General features: G+C 39.8%; 1 protein-coding gene across 2 annotated transcripts; it reads left to right on the forward strand.

Moving 5' to 3' along the window:
- On the forward strand, window positions 1-24,194 carry RCBTB1 (RCC1 and BTB domain containing protein 1). Of its 2 annotated transcripts, none has more exons than XM_033052047.2 (12): window positions 1-67; window positions 6,215-6,385; window positions 7,234-7,384; window positions 7,835-8,001; window positions 10,598-10,756; window positions 11,721-11,828; window positions 12,777-12,919; window positions 15,721-15,911; window positions 18,878-19,004; window positions 19,450-19,601; window positions 20,230-20,360; window positions 23,250-24,194. In XM_033052047.2, the coding sequence occupies exons 2-12, from the start codon at window positions 6,242-6,244 to the stop codon at window positions 23,388-23,390; spliced, it is 1,614 nt and encodes a 537-aa protein (XP_032907938.1). In that variant the 5' UTR covers window positions 1-67; window positions 6,215-6,241; the 3' UTR covers window positions 23,391-24,194. The 2 variants fall into 2 exon arrangements, with proteins under 2 accessions (XP_032907938.1, XP_032907939.1); XM_033052048.2 differs by lacking the exon at window positions 1-67 and adding an exon at window positions 435-725.
- The last annotated feature ends 396 nt before the right edge of the window (window positions 24,195-24,590 follow it).

Consider the following 24,590-nt stretch of genomic DNA (forward strand, 5'->3'; position numbering starts at 1 on the left):
CCCGCGCCGGGCGGAGCGGCCGCCGGGAGCCCGCCGGGAGTCCCGCGGGACCTGCCGCGGGCACCGGGTGAGCAGCGCCCGCCCCTCGCCGTCCCGTTAGGGCGCTGCGGGCAGCGGGCGGGCACCGCGGCTGTGCGGGGCTGCGAGGGTGGCGGTGCCCGTGCGGAGCGGGAGAGCGGAGAGGAGCGAGGCGGGGAGCGGGTCCTTGTCGCCACAACAGGGCTGGGGTGCGGACCCTCACCCGCGCTCTGTCTCGCCGCCAGCCAATTTAACATACAGCCCTCTGGGAGGCTTTTACTGCGTGTCCTTAACATTGTGTGTTCTTACCGATTTTTTTCTTTTTTATTTTCCTGGTTCGTGGTGTTTCGGTTTATCCTTCCCTTTTGTCGCCGGCTTCCTGAAGCTTGGCTGAGGCAGCCGGCTGGTCGGGAAAAAAAAATCAACAACAAAAAAAAAGGGGGCAGGAAAAACTCAACGCTTGTTGTTTTTCCTCACCCGGCTTTCTCTGAACATTTACAGCGTTTGTTGGACTTTTAAACGCGCTTCTTCTAAGCTGAAGGGGTATTTGTTTTGTTTTGCCTTTTAAAGGAACTTGCAGAGTTCCAATTTAGAAAGCTGTTATAAATTAACACCAAAGGAATATTTACCTTTTTTATAAAGAACTTGCATGGTACCGATTTAGAAAGTTCGAGTGACCCATTTGTGCTGTCCTCTACTGACGGAAGGTAAAATTGACTTTAATCGCTCCGACAAGGGGTGGGATATTAGAGAAAAGGGTAAAAGATATAATAAATGGAAATGTGTTTGGAGCACAGAGTGTTTTGGGAAAAACTTCAGAAGCTGTTTGGAAGATGCATTCATTCTTTAGTGCCTTAACATGGATGTTTCCCCTTGCATGCTTATCTCTCTATGCGTCAGATTGACAGACTGGCATTGCTTTAGAAGATTTCTAATCAGTGAATAGAATTGCTAAGTTGCACTAATGGCTCAGCTGAGGGGAGGAAAAAAAAGAAAATAAGGCGGAGTGTGGTTGTAATTACAGTTTTGTAATTGGAGGTTTGTTATGGTGGGTGAGTGGCTGTCATCCTCATAAAAGGTGATTTCCTGTGGCTAAATCAGTCGTGTTCAGTAGTGCTCACATGCATGATGGTGCTTTTTACTTGCTTGCCTCTCTCAGTTGGTTGCTCAAAGCAAACAGGAGGTCTGGTTGTCATCCCTTGGATCAGCAGTCCTTTCCTCCCCTGCATGGCTCTTTAACGGCATCTGAAAATAAGTTGTGTAGAGGTTTGGAACGCATGAGTTTTGCCATAGAAATGTTGCTTATGTAAGGTCCGAGGAAAGTAAGTCAAGGCACATGTTTTCAGGGGGTGCAGTCTCTTCATTGTTGGGGAGAATGCCTCAGTAACATCACTTGGTTCATATATCTACTTAATATCAATAATAATGTTAATATAATAATAGTATGTCGTTTCCGTATTCCTTCTCAATGCTGAAATATGAAATCAAAAAGGCAGATGTAGACTGGGGGAAGATCGGTGTGATGTGAAGGATTTGATTCTTTCTTGGTTAAAGTGTACTTCAAATTAAAAAGGGATTAAGTGTGCCAGTCGCTCTGTGTTGTTCTAAAGCCAGATATCCGAGGTTTTGTGTTCTCACTGCTGTTCATAATTCCCAAAGACAATTAGGAGAAACGAAGGCCTGAGCCTGCAGTTTTTCTGTGCAGGAGTAGTTCTGCCCAGCTGGAATAAGCTGCAGCATTGGAGCCTGAGGAAAGAGTGAAGCAAACAAACAGGCCATTGTGTCCCAACAGCCTTTGCAAATAGGGGGATAATCTTCGAGAAGTTAACTGTAGTATTTTTGTTGCGAGGACAATTGGTACTGTTTTCCCGGTAGGATGTTGTGTTAGGCTATTGTTCTATCCAGCGTGGATTTATTTAGCTGAACTATAAACTCTGTAGAGCGGTATCTAAAATAATTTCAACAAAGCTTTTTGTAAACGCTGCCTTTTTTTTTTTTTTTTAAGGCGGGGATTCATGTTTCATGTGCCTCTGTGAATCGGCTTGCAAGCTTTTTATTTAGTAAGCAAGTTACTGAGGAGATGAATGTGTAGGCAGCAGATTAGCACAGAATTTTTGAGGGGCCTATGGCTGCAAAAGTGTGTGGCTTTTTAAAATTGGGAGCAGATGTAGCTGTTTTCCCCCTGATGATGATGCCTACCCCAGGTCTATTTCTTTTTCATCCCAATATGTGGCCAGTTCGGTTTCCTTTCTTCTACGAGTCGCCTTTTCTTGCTCATTTTTAGCCGAAGTGAAATTCAAGGAGTGGTCTTTGTTTCTGTTCCTGTTTGGATACTGAGGTTGTTGGATCAGTTTGGAGATGTCAGAGCGGTGAGAAGAGGTGTTGTTGTTGTAAACTCCCTCTGCTGGTTGATTTTGCAGCAGAAATAAAGCTGCATTGTGTTGTATAATTGTTCATCTCTGCATCATGCAGCAGAAGTTAACAGTTGAGAGGTGGCATGTGGTGTTTCTAAAAACGGCTAGAGCAGCTAGTTTAAGCTCAGGTTTTTTATACTCACAAGGTTTTTAATTGCAATTAAATTGAGAGCTATGTGTTGATATGTGACACGTACTCCTCACTGCCACTGCTGCCTTGTTGCACACAGAATCTGAGCAATAGCTTGAGAGCTATTAACATGCAGATTAAAATACCTTGGCTGCTTGGGGCTCCATCTGCTGCATTTACTCTTACAAACTTCTCAGCTGAGGTGCTGCCCTTGCACAGTGTGTGATGTAGCAGGGTTCTGTCAGGAAAAGTAAAGAACCTTAGTTATGTGACTGACACGCTGCAGGAAGGGTGAGTGAAGGACGCTGGGTTTCTCTGTATTATTGCTTGCAGTGCCATGTCTGGAGTCTGCTGGATCATCAGCCTTTCAAAGATTTGCCTAGAAGAAACTGCACGTCTGTCCTCCCAGATTCAGGCAAATGTTGCGTGGGGATGAAGAGTGAGTGTGGTTGGTATGAAGGGTCAGTCACGGTATCACAGAGCTTCTGCTCTTTTGGAAGGTGTGCAGCATGTCTTACAGGGGGCTAGAATCAATTTGGTTTCAGCTTTGATAGCACTGAATTACTTTACTGACACTTCCATTTACAGTCCTACATTTTAAAATAGATTCCTCAAATGTGTTTTTTCTCACTGTAGACTTTTTTTTTCCTTCCTGTGACTGCCAGAACTTTTATTGGAAAACTAGGAAATTGGCTGGGGTTGTTAAGGAATCTGTCTTCAGAGAGAAAAAAGGTGATGCTTCTACCTAGGTGGATCATTTGTTTTCTGTGGAAAATAAAGCATAAGTTGTTAAATCAGCTTTTTATGCACAATTGTGGTTAAGAAATAGTCATCAGTGTATAAGGCACAGAACTTTCTGGTTTGGGTGTAAATTCTCTCTTAAACAAATGGATAAAGGAAAATAGCTGCTGTTGCTGCCATAGAAATGCTGGAAGCCAATGATGATAGGTACTCCAGCAAAGAGCAGAATCTAAGGATAGTAGTTAATGTATTTCAAGAGGAGGGAAAAATGTATCTTTGAGGAGAAACAGTGCATATTATATAAAAGGCAAGAGAGGGTTCTTTGTTGTCTGTTTGGTTTAAGGATTTATGTGAACCTTCATTGGTTGCTAAACCTGGATAGACTTTAGGATTGAGATTTATTAAAGAAATAAACTTGCCAGTGGCAGTTGTCCTTAAGAACCTTTTGAGGAAAACTCCTGAAATAACTGTAGAATTGTAGTAACAGTTGAAATGGCTGAAAATATACAGCGTTGTTTTGGATAAAGCAATGTTAACACCTGTTAACAATGTTAAGGACCTTCACCTGTGGATGGAGTTAATTGCTCATATCGCCAATTTGGGAAGTCTCCCGTGCTTGGAAACTTTTATCTATCTGTATTAGTTTGTCTGACAAGATGTCAGGTTGAGCTGTGAGGTGTGGGAAGTGCAGTGTAACTTGAGTAAGTTTTGAGAGTGCTTGGAAAGGTTTTATCAAGGAGCAGTGGTTAACTGAGTCATGCAGAGCAGAAAGTCAAATGGATTAGAGACCTGGTGCACAAATCAGGAAGGGAGAGAAAAGGCAACACATATTACACTTACTACTTTTAGAGCAAAATAGGTTCTCTAGGTGCTGTAAAACATGTCAATTTACTAGGATATTCTCTAGCAAAATAACATGTTGTCTTCATGTCTTAACTTCACAGGTTATGTTGAAAATTACTTCAGTGAAGAAAATAGTTTTCTTAATATCCAGATTGACATGTTTGTGCTTTGGCTGTTGTATATTATAGGAGACAAGTTAAATAGGTGAAGTCAGAAGGGACACTGTCTTGGTCTGCTCAAAAGAACAAGTAATTGCTGCCTCGTTTTAATTGATTGATGGAGTCATACATTAAAAGATTTGCCAAGGTGAGGTAACAAATCTTAGCAGCTAACTAGCCTGTGCTTGTAACTGGACTAGAAATTAAGAAGGCTTAAATGCATCCAAACCTGTTCAGCTGTGTAGAATGTGCTATGTCTTGGCATCTAGTAGACTTCCAAAATAAAAGAAACCAGCTGTTCTACAAATAAATCTATTATGAATTTGCTGTCTGGAGATTTCAGGTGTTTTCAAGACCTTCTTCAAATGTGAAATTTGGAGTCAAGTCAGGCTGTTGGTAGGAGAGGTGCCTGTAGAGCAGAGCTAAGTTTGTTGGCTCAAGGTTATGAAATCTGGTAAGGAAGCAGCCCTACCTGGATTTTGTTTGTTAGGGTTTTTTTGTTGGTGGTGGTTTTTTTGGTGTTTTTTGGTTTTTTTTGTGGATGTAATTCCGCAGTGACCTCAGTGTTTCTTAAACTTCATTTTTTTATTGTTGCTATTCCAACTTTTTAAAAACTCCCTTCCAAGAAACATCTGCTCGAGTAACAGCTGACTGCTGTTGCTAAATGGCTTTCTGAAGCCAAGTCTTGGTTGTCAGCACAGTTTTGAGAACCAAGCATCAGAAGAAGAGCAGAAAGGCTGTCTTGTGTTCTCAGTGTTATCCATATCTGGTACCCAGGCATCATCAAGAGGTAGCCTTACTTGAAAGCAACACAGCAAAGAACTGGGGGATTGGGTTCTACTGAAGCAAACACATGAGAAGGAAAGAACCAAGTGTTGAGGAGAGGATGGCATCTGGGCAGAGAGTGCAGTTCTTACCCATGGAATAATTCCCTGCCTTTTTGGTTTCTACTGTTTCATGATGATTTGTCTTGTCACTGACGTTCTGTTGAATTCTTCACTTAATACTCTCCACATTTCACAAAACTTGCTCGTAGCCCTGGGCATGGATCATAGATTGTAAGTGGCAAAGTCCCTTCAGGGTGTGGGTGATGTTATGTGCGGGGTTGAATGCCTCAATAAGCTCTGTGTGTTTGTGCTGTCAGCTTTGCTCTTGAGCTGCTGCAATTATCCTGAGGAAACTGGGAAGAGGGAACACTGGAGAAGGGTGGGTTCTATACATTTGTGTTCATTGGCAAACATCTCTGTACCCTGCCATGTTTCCAGCGGTTAATGTGATCTACCTTGTTTCTAAGTAACAGATTATGGCAATTTTCCTTAATTGCTCTTTTCTCTGATATGTTTCACTGCCTAATTGCACAAGCACGTGCTTTCCTGCCCTTACAAGTATTTTTTGACCTTAACAGCTTTTGATTACACAGGAGATGGCAGATCTAGGTCATGTTCACAACAGCTTCAGCCTTATTTTTATTTTCATGTTTCACATATGTATCAACTGCTTACTTACATGGCATTTGTGACTTGTAAGACTAAAAAAAATTAACAAGTGAAAATTTTGTAAATTGGAATTGCAGCTGAAATCCTCTTTGAAAATCCCCTCAGAATTCCACTCTGCTACCAGTGGAAATTTGCTAGATCACAAATTTTTAAGAGGTTTACTTGTTAAAGGGCAGATGTTCAGCTGTATTGGATAGTTTTCTTAAATACTCTATTCAGAAAAGAATCTTTTTTCTAGTGACTAGCTTTTGTTCACCTAAATACGTGGAAATGAAATTACGTATTTCATACAGAATATTTGCTTTCAGAGCGACATGTCTTTTTTTCTTTGCCTTATGGTCTGTTAATTAAAGCACAAAATACTCTTTTTAATAAACTTTGTTTTTATTTTTGTTTTTTTTTTTTTTGTTCCAGCAATGTCCTCATGCTTGTAGAAGTGTCATGACACACAGCAGCATCATGGTGGATGTAGGCAAATGGCCAATATTTACCTTGCTGTCCCCCCAAGAAATCGCTTCCATACGGAAAGCGTGTGTGTTCGGAACGTCGGCCAATGAAGCCATTTACATCACGCACAACGACGAGGTGAGCCTGGCATGGAGCTGGGCGGCTGCTCCACAATCGGCTGTTTTCAGAGTGTTTGTAGAGTAAGGGCTTCTCAAAAGCATTATGTGAAATTTGTGTTTTCCAAAACGTGGTGGATATAATGTTTCATTTTTTATAGTTTTGGGTGGGGACAGTGTAAACGGACTATTCAGAAAACTTTCACATGGCAAAGACCAGGATGGATTACGTGTACTTTTGAAGACAGGCAGAATTTAAAATGAAGTGTGGTAGCTTGAAGTTAAGTGCAAACAGGTATGAAGATAGAAAATGAGGTTGTGGCTTGCTAAGTAAAAAATACCATGAAATATTATCTCTAGATTTTAATGATTCAGAAACTCATTGTTAGTTAGTATAATGCTGCTGAAAGAAAACAAGCTAGGTGTTCTGGGATGTAACAATGGGGAGATTTCTCATAAGACTGGGTAGAGAAGGATTTTCCCTCCCTAAGTCCTATCAATAGTGCCTGTAGGATGAGCCTCCCACAGTATAGCTCTTTAGATGCTTATGCTTTATTTGCTAATTACAAACTGCTTTCAAAAGAAGTTGGTGTCTTCCACTTCACAGTTTCAGACTTCTTATGGTGCAGTTCCTGAAAATAAAAAACCTCACTTCCAGGACTGTGCAAATCTGAATAATTCAGACTCATCAGTTAACAGCTAAAGTTCCTGTGTGCTGACTCTTGAGGTTGTTCATTTCCATGCAGGATGTCTCTGGCCCCTGGAGGTCCAAGGTGAAACTCTGTCCCCAGCTAATGAAGACCTGAGTATTACACATCTGTGCATACCTAAGTATCAAACATTTGAAGTGAGTATTCTTTTGTTTTTCAGGTATTTGTTTTTGGACTGAATTGCAGTAATTGTTTGGGAACTGGAGATAATCAGAGCACAATAGTACCAAAGAAATTAGAAGCCTTATGTGGAAAGAAGATCTCCAGTCTCAGTTATGGAAGTGGACCCCATGTTGTTCTTTGTACCGAAGGTAGAAAATTAACATTTAGTATAGAAGCACAAGTTAGAGATATTAACTTCCATTTGCATTTAACAGGAATAGATTATGGTGTAATTGTATTAACTTGTTAACTGGCTAATGTACACTAAGAGGTTCTCATTGGTCTTAAGTGGAAGTAAATGGATTTTGTAATTGGTAAAGTTTCCATTTCCATTATATTGAGGTTGCAGCATTTTGCTCTGTCACTTATGATGTACTTTGTCTTACCTATGCGGTTCCATGTATTTCCACAATCTAGAGGATATGCTGTGATATATGAATATGAAACAAAGTATACAATTTTTTAGCAGGTGATTCTTGTAATAGTTTCACTTGTTGTTAACATCCTTTCAATTTCATGTTGGTAGTTGCTAATTTCTTAAAATTCTGCCTTAACCTCCCTGGAATTTTTAGTGGTTTTAATCACAAATATTTTTGCAGATGGTGAAGTGTATGCTTGGGGACATAATGGTTACAGCCAACTTGGAAATGGCACAACCAATCAGGGCATTACTCCTGTTCAAGTTTGCACAAATCTGTTAATAAAGAAAGTGGTGGAAGTAGCTTGTGGCTCTCATCATTCCATGGCGCTCTCATTGGATGGGGATGTAAGTTGAAACCTGTTCAAATCTCTTAATCTCCTTGTTGAAGTGAATAGTGGAGGTGACCTTGCAGTTTGAACTTCTCTGTTTCTACAGTGTAATTGCAAACATAACCTTTTCTCCTGCTCCCTCAAGCTAGGGTGTCCTTTTCTTCAAAACAGACTTGAAAACAACTAAAAAAAACCCCAAAAACTGAATTGCTAACCACCCTGCCAAAAAAAAAAAACAACCCCAAAACCAAGGGAAATACAGCTTAGTAATCTTCTGTGTCTCTCACAGGGGTGAGCCTAGAAAGATGTGGCACTTAGAGGTGAAATAATGGTTTGTGAGGTGCAAAATGTAATTTATTTGCTTGCAGTTCCGTTAGGTGATGTGTTGAATTTGTATTTACTGGGTTAGAATTTAGTCTGTTTCTTATAGAAATGTCTTGCATTTCCACACTGGTACTGCAAAAGAATGTTGCTCTGCACACCTCTGAATACCTTGGAGCGTAGCTAATGAAAGAGCACTTGGTTTATATCCAAGTCTGCTTTATGCTGTTGGTTTACGTGGCTTCAGGCTATGTGTCATGGGAAACACATATAATTAGTTTCCAGTTATGCAGATTTGACCAATGTATGCACAGTGGAAAATCTGGTTTCAGCTGTGCACTAACAAAAGAAATGCTCTAATTTTAAAACCTTTTAACAATGAAAAGGGAAACTACAGTTCTCATCCTGGTAGTCTGAGCATGTCTGTGTTGTGGTCTAGTATGGAATAATAGTGCAGCAATTATAACAAGTATTTTAAGGGTAGGAAAGAGAGATTGGGTTAAGTGGTTTGTGTTTCTGTCTTCTGAAAGAAGAGCCTGCAGTTAGGAAAGATTTTGTGCTGTCATGTCTGACTAGGCTAAACTGTAGAACTTGGTGAGTTTGAGGGAAGGAGAGGGCATTCACGCATTACTTACACTAGAGGTGCCAGCTGCTGTGTGGTAGCTGCCTGTGAAGGCCATGCTGTCTTCTATCTTCTGTGATATGCCTGAAATCTCAGTGAAAGCAGGGAAATTTCTTTGTGCTAACCATGGAATTACTATTTGCAACTGGCTTGCCACTGTGACTCATTAAGGTGCTTTAAATCCATCCCTGGTGTAGCTTGGCCTGTTTGTACTCTGGGCTTTTACCAGAACTGAGTGCACTGAAAGCAACAAAATGTGTTAAGCGGCTTTATAGAAAGATTTGGCTGCCAGCCCCCTTGTGTCCTGATATATCTGAAGCCTCAGAGAAACACTGAAGGTGGAAGTATTTGTGGAAATATGTGGGATAATTTGTTGTTATGGTTCATGCAGTTTTAATGCAGTGCAAAGGTAAAAAAAAAGTATTTTAATAATAGAATTAAGGGAATGCAAACATTCATGCTTCTCTGGCATGTCCTTTGGCATTTTGATCTACCTTCTGGGATTTTTCTACCTAAATATTTGCTGTTATTGAATTTAAAATGCTTTATAAAGTATCTTCAGATATTCAGTAGGAATCAAAGATTCAGCAGCTAGAAGTAACAAAAAGCAAAGGACTGATTCATTCTTTCTTTTGTTCATGTTATTCATTGTAGGTGACTTGCATTGCTGGGAGGTCTTTTGTTCTTGTCTTTGGTGGGTTGGGTATTTTTTTTGCTGCAGATGGGGGTGTTTGTTTTTAATTACTTGTAATGACTCTTGGTTTGATGTTGCAGTAAACAGGCAGCTTCTGACCCCAAAGGATGTGTAGGCTTCTCCTGAGGGTACCTGTCAGTGTGCTTGTACTGCCAAGCATGTCTAGAAGGCGTTTCCAAGAGGGCAAACTTTTGAACTGAGTGAAGCACCAGAGAATGAACCATCAGAAAGTTTCATGCCAAGTTGTGCGCATGTATGCATGTAATAAAAATAGGAGACACTGAAAACACAGTGTTATAATTTATTTAATAGTAAACTACTTTCCTGTCTTCCTGACTTTCAGATAAAAGGAACTCATATTTTTCTTTGTATTAGTACTAGTTTGCTACCAGAAACTTTAAACTGACTGAAACTGTGGGGTTTTTTTGTTAATGCCACTGTGTGAGAGAATTTAGCTACTGTGAAACATAGGCTGACAAAACCCTGTTCTTTCACAGCTCTTGAAAGAGGTGAAAGAGGTAGGATGAGTGTCCAGCCATAAATTACCTGGTTTAGAGTTCTATGAAGAAAAGCTACATAGCTCTAAACTGGGGAGTTAAAGTGTCTCTGGGAAACAAATGACATTCTGGCTTGTATTCCAACATCACAAAATTATAAAGACAATCACTGTGCTCCTTGTCTTACAGTCTGACTTGTATTTAGTATGGAAATATGTTCCTTTTGTTTTCTGTTTTAGTCAGATGCTCTCATTCTGTTGCAATAAGTTGGGAAAAGTACTATATTCCTATTTGCTAAATGACTCCTAATGCTGTTTATAATACTTATCTGTTGAAAATTAACTTTAAGCATTTCAGCTTGCTGAATATAGGGTAGTTTACCCAATCTGGTGCTAACTACAGGAAGATTATCTATTGATATCATTACTATTATTAAGCTTTAAGCTGTGTGGTTTTATTTGTTTGTTTTTATGGACAGCTGTATGCTTGGGGCTACAATAACTGTGGTCAAGTTGGATCTGGATCTACAGCCAACCAACCAACTCCTCGCAGAGTTTCCAACTGCTTGCAGGGCAAAATTGTGGTTGGCATTGCTTGTGGCCAGACCTCCTCCATGGCTGTAGTAAACAATGGTGAGGTAAGCGCTGCTGCTGCATTCCCTCATTCTCTGTTACCTGAATCAGCCCAGTTGGTGTCTGAATATGGAGAAATGCTGACAGGGAGCACTCAGGTTACGGCTGTATTGACAGGGTTATCCCCACAACTTCTGTGAGACCAGCTTCAGGAAAACACTGCAAGTAACTAGAGATGCAGTCTTTCAGTATTCCTTCTTATGGCGAAGACTGTATTGGAACACAATTCTTACCGAGTCTGCAACTGCAAGAATTTGTCCAGACCATGCCTGTCTTCATGTTGCAATAGATTATTTAACATAAAATTATGTTAAATTCTTAATTCATTCAATTAGTCTCAAAATATTTTTTTAAAGCATGCACAATTAAAAGGTTATTTTTTCTGCAAGGATACATTGAATGATCCTGTTTTTTAAACACATTGTTTAATTACCAACAATAAACCCAAAACATTCTTTTGAACATTGCCCTCCCATTGTGCAACTGTTCCATTTGACTTAAGTTTATACTTTTTTTTTAAACTTAAATTATAGCTTTTAGAAACGAACTGTAACCTCAATTTTACTTCATTTCACCAAACAGAGGGTAGTATCTCCTTGTGAATGGAAGGACTGCAAAGTCCCTGACACTGAGATGAGCTTTCATTGTACTTATATATGTCATGGTGTGTCCACTGTAACAAAATAAGGACAAAGGATGGCATAAAACATTTATAAACATGGCATTAAAGCATTTATACTATGGGAGAGATTTTGGTGTAGTATAAGTTTATTGCAAAATTCCTAGTACTTCAAAGACATGTTTTTTAGCTTCTTTAAAAGGTAAATGCAGAGTAGAGAGGTTGAGTGCAGTAAAATAGCACACAATTTTTTAATAAGTACTTTTTTTGACTTGTGCTTGATAATAAGTCTTAAATGCTCTGTACTCCTAGTGAAGAGTGGCTTAATTTTGTTTTCCTCATGCCCTCAGGTTTATGGCTGGGGTTACAATGGCAACGGCCAACTCGGCCTGGGGAACAACGGGAACCAGCTGACACCGTGCAGAGTGGCAGCGCTGCACAGCGTCTGTGTGCTCCAGGTATGCCCAACGTGGAGGTGAAAGTGCATTCCTGCTGCTAGCTTCTGCTGGAACCCTCTCTTTGGAATATTACACCTGCTTCTAGATTTCACTAGTTCCAATCCTGAATTTTTTTCAGCTACAGTGAATTATATTTTGCTTGGGTAACATGCAAGTGAGCTGTGAAATACTTGCTTTGGTGAATGCTTGTAAAGATTTAAAGGTAGCTACTGTAACTACTAGTAAATTATGCTGTGTATACAAATTGCTTTTTTGTTTCAAAGTTGAATGAAACAAGCTAGTCAAAGACAAGATGCCAAGGTTAAGCAGATATTCAAATTTGTTCTAAGTATTCTAATTCTAGTGTTCTAATTAGTCCTTTAGTAACAAGGGGAGAGGAGTGACAAGAGGCATGGGAGTTGGTGTGATTGGTGATTGGATTCGATTTGTTGGGATTTTGGTTGGGGTTTTTTTTCTAGCTAAAGAATCAAACTAAAATTTGGGATTGCCTGGGTTTTTGGGAAGGTTCTGTAGAGTTGAATGTGGTAAGTTGGGTTGAAGGTTGTTGGCTGTTGAACTGCAGCTCTCCTCATTACGGAGTACTCATACTGTATTCATACTCATACAGTATTCAGAATAACCCAGCTCTGAAATACTTTCAGAGTATTGCAAGATGTGATGAACTTCAGTGTTCCTCATGTGAAAAGAAAGCAGGTAGCATCTAGGGAGACTTGTCTAGTGTGTAGTAAATTATGTGGGAGCAGATAATTAAATTAATGAAGCTGACACTTTTGCAGTACCTACAGCCAGCATGCCTTGTGTTAGCTGCAAGTATTGAAAGTAAGGTTGTGGTGCTGAGTGAGGAATACCCGGGATACTTACCATGAGCTAGCTGAAGGTAATGTGTGCGATATTTTGTTTCTCATCTGTGTTCGGTTCAGGAGTAACGCTTTATACATTTACTTGCAGATTGCCTGTGGCTATGCACACACTCTAGCACTAACAGATGAGGGCTTGCTCTATGCCTGGGGAGCTAACACTTACGGGCAGCTGGGGACTGGCAATAAAAGTAACCAGCTCAGCCCCGTGCAGATCATGATGGAAAAAGAAAGGTAATCTTGCTGAAGCTCTTTCTGGGTTTATAAAGTCTGAGCATGTGTTTATGCAGTCTCTAGCACTGGAAGCATGCATGTGTAGGGCTTGGTGGATTGTTTTTCTGTTGCTAATGTTAAAAATATGGGAAATGATGGTGACTTACTGTTTACAATAAGCATTGAGTGCATTTTGCTGTCTGTAATGGTTATTGAACACAAACACACTTTGCATTTACCTCATACTGGAAGATAATGAATGAATGAGTGTTATGCTATTCTGTATATGGTTCTTTTGCTTAAAACTGGATCTATGAAATCAATAAGCCAAGCCATGAATTGGGGCCTACCTTTAAAAAAAAAGAAAAGGTGGGGAGAAAGGAAATAACACCTTTGCAATAAGTGACATGTGAGGAAAAGCAATTTTTGAAAGGCTGAAAATGGTCCACCATGAAAACAGAGCTCAATTTGCAAGGTTGCTTGAGCTAAGGACAGTTAATACTGGTTTTTATGACTTGTACCAACTACTTGTTAGTAGTTTGCGGGACTGTTATTAGTTTGTAGTTTTTTAGCTTTCTGAACTCATAAAAGAATGGAATTAACTCGTGTCAATCCTCTTTCATCATGCTTTTGTTATCCTCATATTTGGGGATAGCTCTTTTGCTTCTCATCTACAAAGGTGGACCTCTGTCCCATTCTCTGGGCCCTTGTGTATAGGTACAGATTAATGTACCTTGTCTTCATCAATAGATCTCTTAATTTGCAATCTCCTCTTCACTAGGAAGCACTTCTGCTTGGTTTTTCTCCTCTGTCTGGGAAGTCATTCCTGTTTTTTGTTGTTCCTCTCACTTAGCATTAAATTAAAAGCTTTGCAGTACTGAGAATGTTTAAGAACTTAAAAATGGGGGATGGGGAAAGAAGAAAGGAACTATCACAATAAAAACAACTGAAGTGTGACTGGTTTGTCTGTGAAGGAACTGACACTAATGAAGGAAAATGAAATATTCTTTAAAAAGCAATGGGATAGAAATGTGTATGTTTGCAGATATATAAACTTTGTTTTGCTTGTGATTTATTTAATGAGTGAACTAAGGGGAACTATTGCGTTTAGGATGTAGGTGAACTCAAGCATGGGATTATAATAAAACTGGCATTTGTTCAATGGATGAAGGAGTGGTGGAATAGAACCTCTGCTTGGGATCTAAGGGACAGATAAGTCACTTGAACTTAGTCATCTTGCTTGATTGGCTCCCTTGGAAACAGTGCTAAAAGTGGGTGAGCTGTCATTTCCCATGAAGCACATTACTGCTGCTCCTGATCTTTTAGTTTATGTAATTCTTTTGTCATTTATATTTAATGCTGGCAGCAGTTACTTAGGAGGTTTCATTTGGTGCTGTCTTGAAAAATATTGCACATACAGCTTGTAAGGAATGTTTGGACTTTATTTTGCGTTAACTTGGAGGAACAGCTGTGAAGGTCAGCTTCCTGAATTTTGGTGTTAAATGCATGCTTCACATGTTATTCTGTACATGTATATGTACTGTAAGTATGTGTACATGTACTATATGTGTGCTATAGCACATGTTCTGCTGTACTGCTGAAGTGTAGTATAGTCTGTAAAAAGAAGAGTCTATTCTGCTAAGGAAAGGAAGTAGTTTAGCTTGATAGCTCTGATAAAAAGTAAGTTGTCCCTGAAATAAATACTCTTATGTGTCTTGCAGAGATGCTGCACAGAGATTTATAAGTTGATAGTAGTGTAAAACAACCAATCAGTTTTCTACCTGCCAGAAATTATTGATACATATACTGAAAGTAATGTAGAGTCTTTGAGTTTCATCTTGAAATAGTTTTTGCACTTAAAATATGAACATTGTACTATTTTTTTTTCCTAAAAATATAACTCTTAATGGATATTGTTCTGTAAAGGAACGCATATTTTTGTATGTGTATTCTTAGATTGCTTGGAAAGGTATTTGTTGGTCCTGGCTGATGTGTTTCTGGCACAAAAACATGAAATCTTCGGATGTGTTTTTACCACAGAGAAAAAACAGGAAGGCACAGCTTTTATTTTGAACATGGGAACCTCCCTGTTTTGGTTAGCACATGCACAGAAACTCTGGCACTGTCTTTGTGGTGTTTTAATTGGAATTTTGTTTCTTCTCAGTTCTTGCAATGTTTCAGATAAGAATCTAGGGTTTGGCTGAGCAGTGGGAGAACAGAATAGAAAAGTGAGCATCAGCAGCTTTAGTATTTTAAAGAACTGTGTGAGGTGGGTGAAAGGACTATGTAGACTTTATTTTAAAACGACCAAAGCTCTTAAAGGATTAATTCCCCTCAAATGAAGCACTGTGTTTCATGTTGAATTTCAGTGTTGAGGAAAGTACCTTAACAGCAAAATAAGAATTCTGAACTACAGGCAGTGGTCAGATCTCTCAACCTACAAAAATCAAATTAAAAGGAGGTAGAAGAAATTTCTTCTTGAGAGTAAGTTTCTGATGTGTGTTGGTTTTAAGGGGGGGAAAAAACCCTTGATTTTTCTTCATCCTTTTTCCATGGTTATGAAAAAATAGGAGTAAAGTGAATTGATAAGAATGACATAGTTAAACCAATATCTGATTACAGTAACATCTATAAGCAATCTGAAAATGTCATTGTGGGATTTTTTTAAAACCTGTTCAAGCAATATCACATTTCTGCAGGACAAAAACCCAAGTACAGGAATGCTGCTGCATAGTTTGGTTACCTGTTATTTTGGTGAGGCCTTTGGAAAGTCCCTGGATTCTGTAGCTGCGAGTGCCTTACCGTGTTTCTTGTGCCTGCAGAGTTGTGGAGATCGCCGCGTGCCACTCTGCGCACACATCAGCGGCCAAGACCCAGAGTGGCCAGGTGTACATGTGGGGGCAGTGCCGGGGCCAGTCCGTGACCTTCCCCCACCTCACCCACTTCGCCTGCACTGACGATGTGTTCGCCTGCTTCGCCACCCCTGCTGTCATGTGGCGCCTGCTCTCCGTAGGTGAGCTCCAGCTCCCGCAATCCCTGTGTCCGCTAGTGATTAGTGCAGCATGCTGCTTCCCTGCCAGGCTCCTGCTTCAGGGAGAAAAGCTTGGCAACTCAGCAGCTGGTTGTTTGTTCCTTCTGAAGAAAGCAGTCTATTTCAGCAGCTGGGGATCCAGGGTAGGCTTAACAAGATTGTTTACCAGTGTGCATCAAAAGCAAACCCCGTTGTACCCACTGCACTATGAATATTGTGTATTTCTTATGTTTGTGTTGTTTGAACTCTAGCCGAGGTCCAGGAAGGAATCCTGATTCATTAAACAAAACTCTGGAGTTTTTTTCCTCTTAAAACTATTCCTGCTTGGAAGACTACTCCTGAGACTTGTTTTTTTGGTCTCTAACAACTTTGCATTTTAAATGTCGTCTATAGCTTTCCTCTCATTAGTATTTGCACTTTTAGAAGTGACTCTCTTCCCTATGTTTTCTTGTTTTCAAAGTAACAGAATTTCATGAACACATTTCATGAGATGATTTGTCTCAAGTCTGCTTTTGTTTGACTTTTCTCAAAGACAGGAAGACTTGTAAATAATAGTTCCTGTCAAACAAGGCTCTTATATAATTGCTTTTTCTGTTGGAACTTTTTTATACTGTCTTGGATTGCTCTGTGGGATGCAGTCTCTGTGTCCAACAAATAAGCTCAAACCTTTTTTCTTGATTTTCTTTGATCCACATGCTGCTAATTCTTATTTGACCCCAAATAGGATATAAAGGGCTTAGCTTGTACTTCCTGCAAAACATGAAGGTGTTTTCATGTTCAGAAAAATAAAGATGCTTCATCTTATATCTGCTGCCTCAGTTTTCAAGATCCCTTAGGACTTCTAATCTATTTTCATATAGACAACAGACCCTAATTTTGTTAGTCCCTGTATGGAATTGTTTTTGGGGAGTGATGGCTCACATCCTGAGTAACTTCTCTCCAGTTGCTACAACAACATCCAGTGGTCTCAGATTTTGCTGTTGCATTTGGCTGGTCCTTCTTTGTGTTAACTTCTCATTTAGCATGTTACCACATTTGTAGAGGTCCAGGTAACAGCATCTCACCTGTAGGGTGAGTGGAATTACTAAAGAGAGAAGATTAACTTTGAGCAGTCTGCTCCTAAGTAAATCTAAGTCTACTTTTATCCCATTTGTCACTTTCTCCATTCTCTAATCCTCTAATATGTGCTGGTCTTGCCCTCTCTTACCTCCACCACTTGTGGAGGTCTCATGGCTGTCCAGTCTGTTGCCTTTTGCTAATAGTGAGAGCTGTTTAAAGGACATATCTCCCTGGTTTCAGGTTCCTGGTTTTTATGAGGTATTTCCAAACTGAGTGCAGCCCAGCATCTGACTTCTATTACCTGTCCTTTAATTCCTCTTAGCCTTTGGGGATTCTTCCCCACTTATTCTGGCAACCTTACTGAGTATTTAAATCAAAATAATTAATTCTGTGGGCATTTTTAAATCTCCATTTTCCATATGCATGTTTTCCTTTCCCACCTGTTTTGATCACATAGGATTATACCCTTCTTTTTTCTTACCACTTGTTTGTTTGTTTGGGTTTTTGGTGTTTTGTTTTCTTAGGGAGAGCTAACTCTGTGTGAAGGTTATTGTTCTACTTACAGTTACGATGTCTCTGCCAAAAAATGAATCAGACAATCAGGATTGGCTGTGGTGAAGTACAAATCTACAACCTTTTTGCAGGACTGAAAGTATTTGGAGTGAAAGTTGATCAGCCTAGCTTAAACTGAACTAGCAAAACATCACATGAACAAATGGAGAGGGATTGGAGCATGGTTTAGTTAGGCCAAAGGAGATGCAGTTTCTGTGGGTGATTTGTGTAAGTCAGAGTAGTGCAAGGTCTTCTGTGGCACAGGTGTGACTTGCCAATTCTGAGTAGTTTGTTCCAGCAGTATTTCTTATTAAATAAAAAATACTTTAGTGTTCCTAATGGTGAAGAGTGGTGTGCAGATTGTATATGGGTGAACATATACAGTCCTGTGAGACACAGGAGAGAGATTGCATCCCATTTAGTAGAAAAACTTTTCTTTTCCGTGCTTCACTTCTTAGAAGCCACGTGCTTTGAAACACAGTTTTAAGATGCATCAAAATAATGGGTTAAATTAGGTTTTCTAAAACTTCAGAGGCCTTGCTTTACCAAAAGCCCTAGGCAACTTGTGCTGCAACTCCTGTATGATTTCTAAAGACACAGAGTGGGATCTCTGTGGGATCAGTGCCATGGACCTCAATAGAGAGAACTGTGCTATCTCTGATCCACTTCCAAAGTGCTGAGGTTCCGTGTCCTTGGTTGTACCTTCAGCAGCACTGCTGTTGGGTTTTGTATTGTTATAACTGACTCATGAACTGAGTAATTGGTGTCAGTGTTCATTCGTGTTAATGAGCCTGGCAAAGACCTCATCAGCCTGCAGGCTGTCGCTGATCTGCCAGCACAGAAAGGTGACCATGTGGTGACCTGTTTTCTTTTTAGCCCAACCCACGTTGGCACTGTGTCAGTGTGGCTGGAGTGCTGCAGGCCACATCCCCAGTGAGTTCAGGAGTGTTGCAGCATCCCACTAGCAGCACTGTGCAGGTCAGGGGGCAGAGCTGAGCTGAGCCAGCACAAGCACAGAGCTGCCTGGAGGCTGGGAATCTCATGGATAGTGCCCACATGGAGATGGATTTCTCCAGGTACTTCCATTAGTGCTGTGCTACCTCTGTGCAGTGGGATGGAATGGGAACTGCTGACCACAGCTGCCTGAAGCTGTTGTGGAGCAGCCCTTCCTAACAGGAAATGCTATTGGATTTATTAATCCTTCTCATTTTGCTGCTTAAGCCAATGGATCAGTGATACGGATCTGTTTTCCTTGATACACTCTTTGCTGAGTTACTAGCTTTAGTTAGTGATGCTTTTAACATCTTGTTTTGTTTGTTTTGAAATTGTTTCTGTAGAGCACGAAGACTTTTTAACTGTAGCAGAGTCTCTGAAGAAAGAGTTTGACAGCCCAGAAACCTCAGACCTGAAGTTCCGTGTGGATGGAAAGTACATCCATGTCCACAAAGCTGTTCTGAAAATCAGGTAGCAGTCATGTTTCACAGCTCTTATTTGTACAGAACAAACTCTTTAGGATATCATCAAAGTGGCAAAAAGAAAGTAAGAGGGAAGGAGGGACTCCTAAGCCTGTAGTGGGTAGCATCAATATATCCATAATAGCTTTAAATGAAGCGCTTGTGAAAGGAGCAGTCCACATTCATTTTTCACTGAGCCCTGGTTTTCCTGGGATAATAAGTTCTGTTAAGTTGATCTGATTGCAATGTATACACAGATATTTCTATAGCATGGACAAAGTAAGAGTTTTATTTAAATGCTTAACAAAGTCTACAGTGTTAGGAACCAAACTGGCTCTGATGGGACATGGTGAAATATTTATGAGTACTGCAGAGGGCCCCAAATAGGTGTTTCAGGGGGACTGTAAAGTAACATTCACGTGAACATAGTGTTCCAGATGATGTCTGTCTCCTAGGTGTGAACACTTCAGAACCATGTTCCAGTCATACTGGAACGAGGATATGAAGGAGGTGATAGAAATAGACCAGTTTTCCTACCCTGTGTATCGTGCCTTTCTCGAGTACTTGTACACGGACAGTGTGGACCTCCCGCCTGAAGATGCAATAGGTATTGCTGATGGGACAGTTGTGTCAGAAAGCAGCATCCAGAAAAACTGGGGCAGGGCATGCAGAATAAAAGCTTCCAATCTAGCCTATAATGTGTTTTACTGGTGATTTATTAAGATGTCTTTAAAATGCTGTTGTAGCAGACTTAACTACAGCAAAAATTGTGCGTATTTAGAAATAAACCATGAGGAGTTTGGTCAAGGTTGGGGGAGAAACTATTTCTCTGGATGAAAATGCTTGCATATTTTACTAAATTGAGTCAGTTACTGTTTGACATACTATCAAATAATCTCAATAGATCTGTTGGGAAGGAAACTTGGACAGCAGAGCAATTACAGCAAGCTGTAAGTCGAGCCCACATCTTTTCAATAGGAGTTTTTTACTCATGTCTGATGCCTGCCACTAGGTATGAAAGTCAGTAGGACAGCTTTCATATTTACAGAGATTAACAGGAGTGAAGAATGAGATAATAAAAGCCCTTTTTTTGCCTGTAATCTGCATTTTCTGAATAGTAACCTACTTGGAAAAAGGACTTTATAGAGATACAGAGCTTTGCAGGAGCAGAAACTGATGTTGAAGGAGCAAAGATAATTTTACAACTGACTGATACGATGGTGTTTTAATTGCAGGGCTTTTGGACTTGGCTACTTCATACTGTGAAAACAGACTGAAAAAACTGTGTCAGCACATTATCAAGAGAGGAATTACTGTGGAAAATGCATTTTCATTGCTCTCTGCTGCTGTCAGATATGATGCAGAGGTAAACTTCTAAAGTTTAGTCTCTTAAATGGGTGGCTCCTTCAAATTAAACTATGGAGGAAAGCAGCTTGGTTATGTTTTCATATAAGCCCTCTCTTCTTTTCATTTAATACTATTTGCCATTTTCAGAATTTGAGAATGTTTGAATTGCATCTCATGGCAAGTGCAGTTTTTTAATCTCATTTTTTAATTGTTGTTTTTTCCCATAAACCAGTACTGGGAAGGTGAACCAGTACACAGATATTTCTGAGGGTGGAAACACTAATTCTGAAATGAGGGGAGGGTTTAAATAGAAAGAAAAAGAAGTGACATAATGAACATCAGGCTTTTAAGCCTTAAGTTACTTATTTGTAAGGCTGTGTAATGACATGGTGGTAGGTTGCGGATTGAGTGCATTTGGGTTTTTTTTGTTTGGTGGACTGGGGTTTTCTTTTTGCTTTATTTTTGTTTTGTCAGGTACAAATACACTAGCAGTTTTCAGAGTATGCTAATGAAGTGTCAGGATAAGAACTGCTTCATGGGCCTTATAAACATTGAATGCAGAACAATAGTGTGTTAAAAGGGGAGTGAAGCCTCCTCACTGTGGAATGTGTGACTTCATTACTGGATCCCTAACACACTGCTTTAGGAACTAATCAGGAAATATTCCTGGGCTTGCTTTGGCTGTTTGTGTTCAGTTATATCTGTGTATTGTGTTGGCAACTTTGCAATTGGTTGGTTTTGAACTTGCTACTTATGCTTCTAAAGCAGTTTTTTGGTACTTAGTAAATCAACTTATTGCTTTTTCTTATACTTAATTTCCAGCAGCTGGTACGCAGGTTGCCCTAACTTTTTTCAGAGCCTTGAAGTGAGTTGCTTGTTTGGTAGATGTTACCCAAAGGCAGTTTACAGACTCTTACTGTCTGTAGTGGCTTCTGATGTACTGTGAATAGTGATGTCTTTAATAGAAGTTCATGAAAAATAGGACGATTCCCATATTTTAATCTCCAAAGATGGTTTGCAGGATGATAGGTCTTTGGTATGTGATTCATTCTGCTTGTAAGGGCTGTAGGAAATCCAGTTACTCTGCCTCACCTGTACCTCCTTAGCTAAGTGAGGTTAGAACCATAGGCTTCAATGCTGCTTCCAGGAGAGAATGGGTGATGCTGAGGGGTTGGGCAGTAACAAGAAGTTGGGTTGATATGCTGCAATGCTGGCAGGGGGCTTGGACTTGCTTGGCTGATGTAGTTCATTTGGTGGGGGTGTGCCTGGAAGACAATGTTTAAAAGAAGCTGCTTCACTAATTTAAAATACCTCCATGACATGAAACTCCTGCAGTTTCTTTTGGTGGCTGACTCAAGAGGCTAAAATTCGGTCAGGGCTAGCTTCTCATTGTAGCTTTTAAAATAATCCTTAGCTGTACCTTGTGCCTTTATTCACCTAAGTCTATATTAAGTAGTTTGCTGGGAGCTCATCCATCTGCAAATGAAACTCAGCCTTTCTTTTTATACAGAACTTTAGATTTTCCAAAGTTACTTACTAATACTACAATAATCCTGTTTATTGTATGCTTCTGTTGCATTGACTTGGAATATGAATTTTTAATAAAGCAGTGCAAAATATTGTAACGTGTATGATGTAATTTTCTTTAAAATGCTAGTTAATTCTGTTATTAAAAAAAACCCAAACCGTCAGTGTTCAGTTCTAATAAGCTTGTCTTTTTTTGTTGCACAGATGCCACACAAGTCAAGATCTGCAGCTTCAGAATGCCTGGTTTTAGGCCAGGATATATTTTTATATTATTGTTGTGTCAAGAACTGTCGCTGGCACACACAGTTGCTCTAGTTTCAGTACTGACTTTAAGAGAAAACATGAATATTATTCACTCTTTCATACCTCATGGGGCTTAGAGAGCTCTACAAGTTTATGCCTTCCTGCAGTGCCCAGTCTGCTGAGCAGCCAAGGAAGGGTGTGTTCTCACATGCAGAGAGTCCTACAAACATCTAATAAAGAAATGAAAACAGGGTGGAGAGTTGCCCTTTTGCCGGGGCTGCGGCATCCTCCTTAGAGCAGTTTAGATCTGCGCCACAGAGTAGTCTTCCTCCTCAAACGAGAGTTGAAAATAATCTGAGTGGGAAGTGTACTGTGGGGAACCTTACACTGACAAGGACTGTGCCTTGTGTTCTTCAAGGCATCCTCTCTGTCTGACATCACCTGGGTGCAATGATGGTTGTGAGGCTTTTCTAATTATTGCATGGGAGGCACTTCCAAGTAAACTCAAATATCCAGAGCTCACTGTCTGCAAGAATTGCTGTGCTGCACTGTGCTCCAGTACTGCATTTGAATCACATTCGGGAGACCTGTGAAGTACTTTGTAGCAGGAGACTGTTTCTAATGCAGAGAAAGATCTGCTGCCTAATCTCTGCTGTACAAACTATCCAATCAGGATACACATGCACTGAACCTGGGGACATAGAACTTCAAGGCTTTAGCTAAGCCCTTCAGTAAGCAGGAAGTCAGTCAAACAACCTTACAAATAGATATATATATTGTGAAAGAGCTGAATTTTCTTTATCCACAGTCTTGGTTATATATCATTACCCCAAGATCTTATATTTATATTGGAGTTTCAAAGTTGTCAGAGAATGCAGATGAAACTCTTCAAGTGCGAGAACTTAAAATATATATTGCTCAGAACAGCTGTTTTTGTGACTACTGCTGTATAGTGAGAAACAAATTTTGGTTACTTGCCCTTGTAACTGCATTTGCATAATGACTGTTGGGGAAACAGAGCCACTGGGTGTGTTTGTCTAATTCACTGCAAAAATAAAATAGGCATTTGTGCCTCAATGCAATTTTCTGTGATTGAAAACAAAGATAATAACTTTTTCTTTTTTTTCTCCCTTTTTAGGACTTAGAGGAATTCTGCTTTAAGTTTTGTGTCAATCACTTGACGGAAGTGACACAAACTACAGCATTTTGGCAAATGGATGGTCCCCTGTTAAAGGAATTCATTGCAAAAGCCAGTAAATGTGGAGCCTTTAAGAACTGAAAAAATGAGGCTGTAAGTCAAGGTGGTTGTAGGGTTCTTTTTCCACATAACTGTGTGGGTCCAGGCAAGTGTTATGTGGTCTCTTCCATCACAGGACCTGAAAGGCCATAGTGAAAACAAATATTTTCAGTGCTCAAGAGTGAACTGTTATAGAAATGTCAAGCAAAATGCTCACTTTAATGCATTTAATGAACCCAGATGATGGAACCAACTCAAGATTTCAGGCAGAGAGGAAATGCTGCAGTGTGCAAAGGATTCTGGCTGGTGTTCTGGACTTGCCTTTCCAGCCTAGGAAGTATCTGTTCTAGCACCTGCTCCTATTTCTAATTTACTATTTGGGGTTGGAAAATAGTCTGACCTGAAACACTGAATGATGTCACTTAAATCATTAACTCCCTGGGATTATAGGGAAGCAAATGGCATGGTTATCTTTTCCTGCATTTGCATGATTGTGAATGAATTGGCCATTTGCTGTGTGTAATTAACCAAGTGTATCCAGTGCTTCAAGTGTGCAAAAATAATGTATCCTCAAAGCCTACGCAAGTGACTTTGAAGAAAGAAGTTACTAGGAAAACTAATTTGAAGTAAATCTCTATATTTGGGTATATTTTAATATAAGTTGTAATGTGTACTTTGTGTAATCTGTTCAAGCAATATTTATAATGCTTAATGGAAATAATTCCACTCTTCAGTGACTTCAGATTATGTTGGTTCCCTTGGAGGGGGAAGGGAAAGCTGTATGGGGTTTTGCTTTTAATTATTGTCTAAATTTAAACTACATGTAATAAAATCTACTTTTTTGTACCTCTTCACTAGCAAACTTTGGATTTGGAAGAACATTGCAAGCTTTTTATGCTACACACAACATCTAAGTTGCTTCATTTAAAAAATCTCATCAAAACAATGAAGGAAAACCCAAACAAAGCCAAAACCCAACTCCCCCTATACAATGAATTTTGCTGATTTCACTGTGCCTGACAAAATACCTGTGACCCTGATTTCAGAAATGAGCAAATTTCTTTGAAGGCACTAATTTTAGACCTCAGTGACTCAATCTATGGATCTGATTTTCATAATATGTTATCCTTAAGTGGCTATAATCCCTTAAAAGGTATGTATGGACATCTCTATCATTCTTACTGTGTTAATGCATTTTTGGTTTAGGTGCCTTCTTTTAGGCAGAGTGGCACTCAAGTCCTG

This window comes from Catharus ustulatus, chromosome 2 (assembly GCF_009819885.2).
Source record: "Catharus ustulatus isolate bCatUst1 chromosome 2, bCatUst1.pri.v2, whole genome shotgun sequence".
NCBI classification, from domain to species: domain Eukaryota; kingdom Metazoa; phylum Chordata; class Aves; order Passeriformes; family Turdidae; genus Catharus; species Catharus ustulatus.

What these genes read in the sequence shown, in the direction of transcription:
- RCBTB1 (XM_033052047.2), top strand. Translation starts at nt 6,242, where the DNA reads ATGACACACAGCAGCATCATGGTGGATGTAGGCAAATGGCCAATATTT. An exon ending in TGTTGTTCTTTGTACCGAAG is followed by an intron (nt 7,385 to 7,834) that starts GTAGAAAATTAA and finishes ATATTTTTGCAG; the next exon opens with ATGGTGAAGTGTATGCTTGG. An exon ending in CTGTCAGATATGATGCAGAG is followed by an intron (nt 20,361 to 23,249) that starts GTAAACTTCTAA and finishes CTCCCTTTTTAG; the next exon opens with GACTTAGAGGAATTCTGCTT.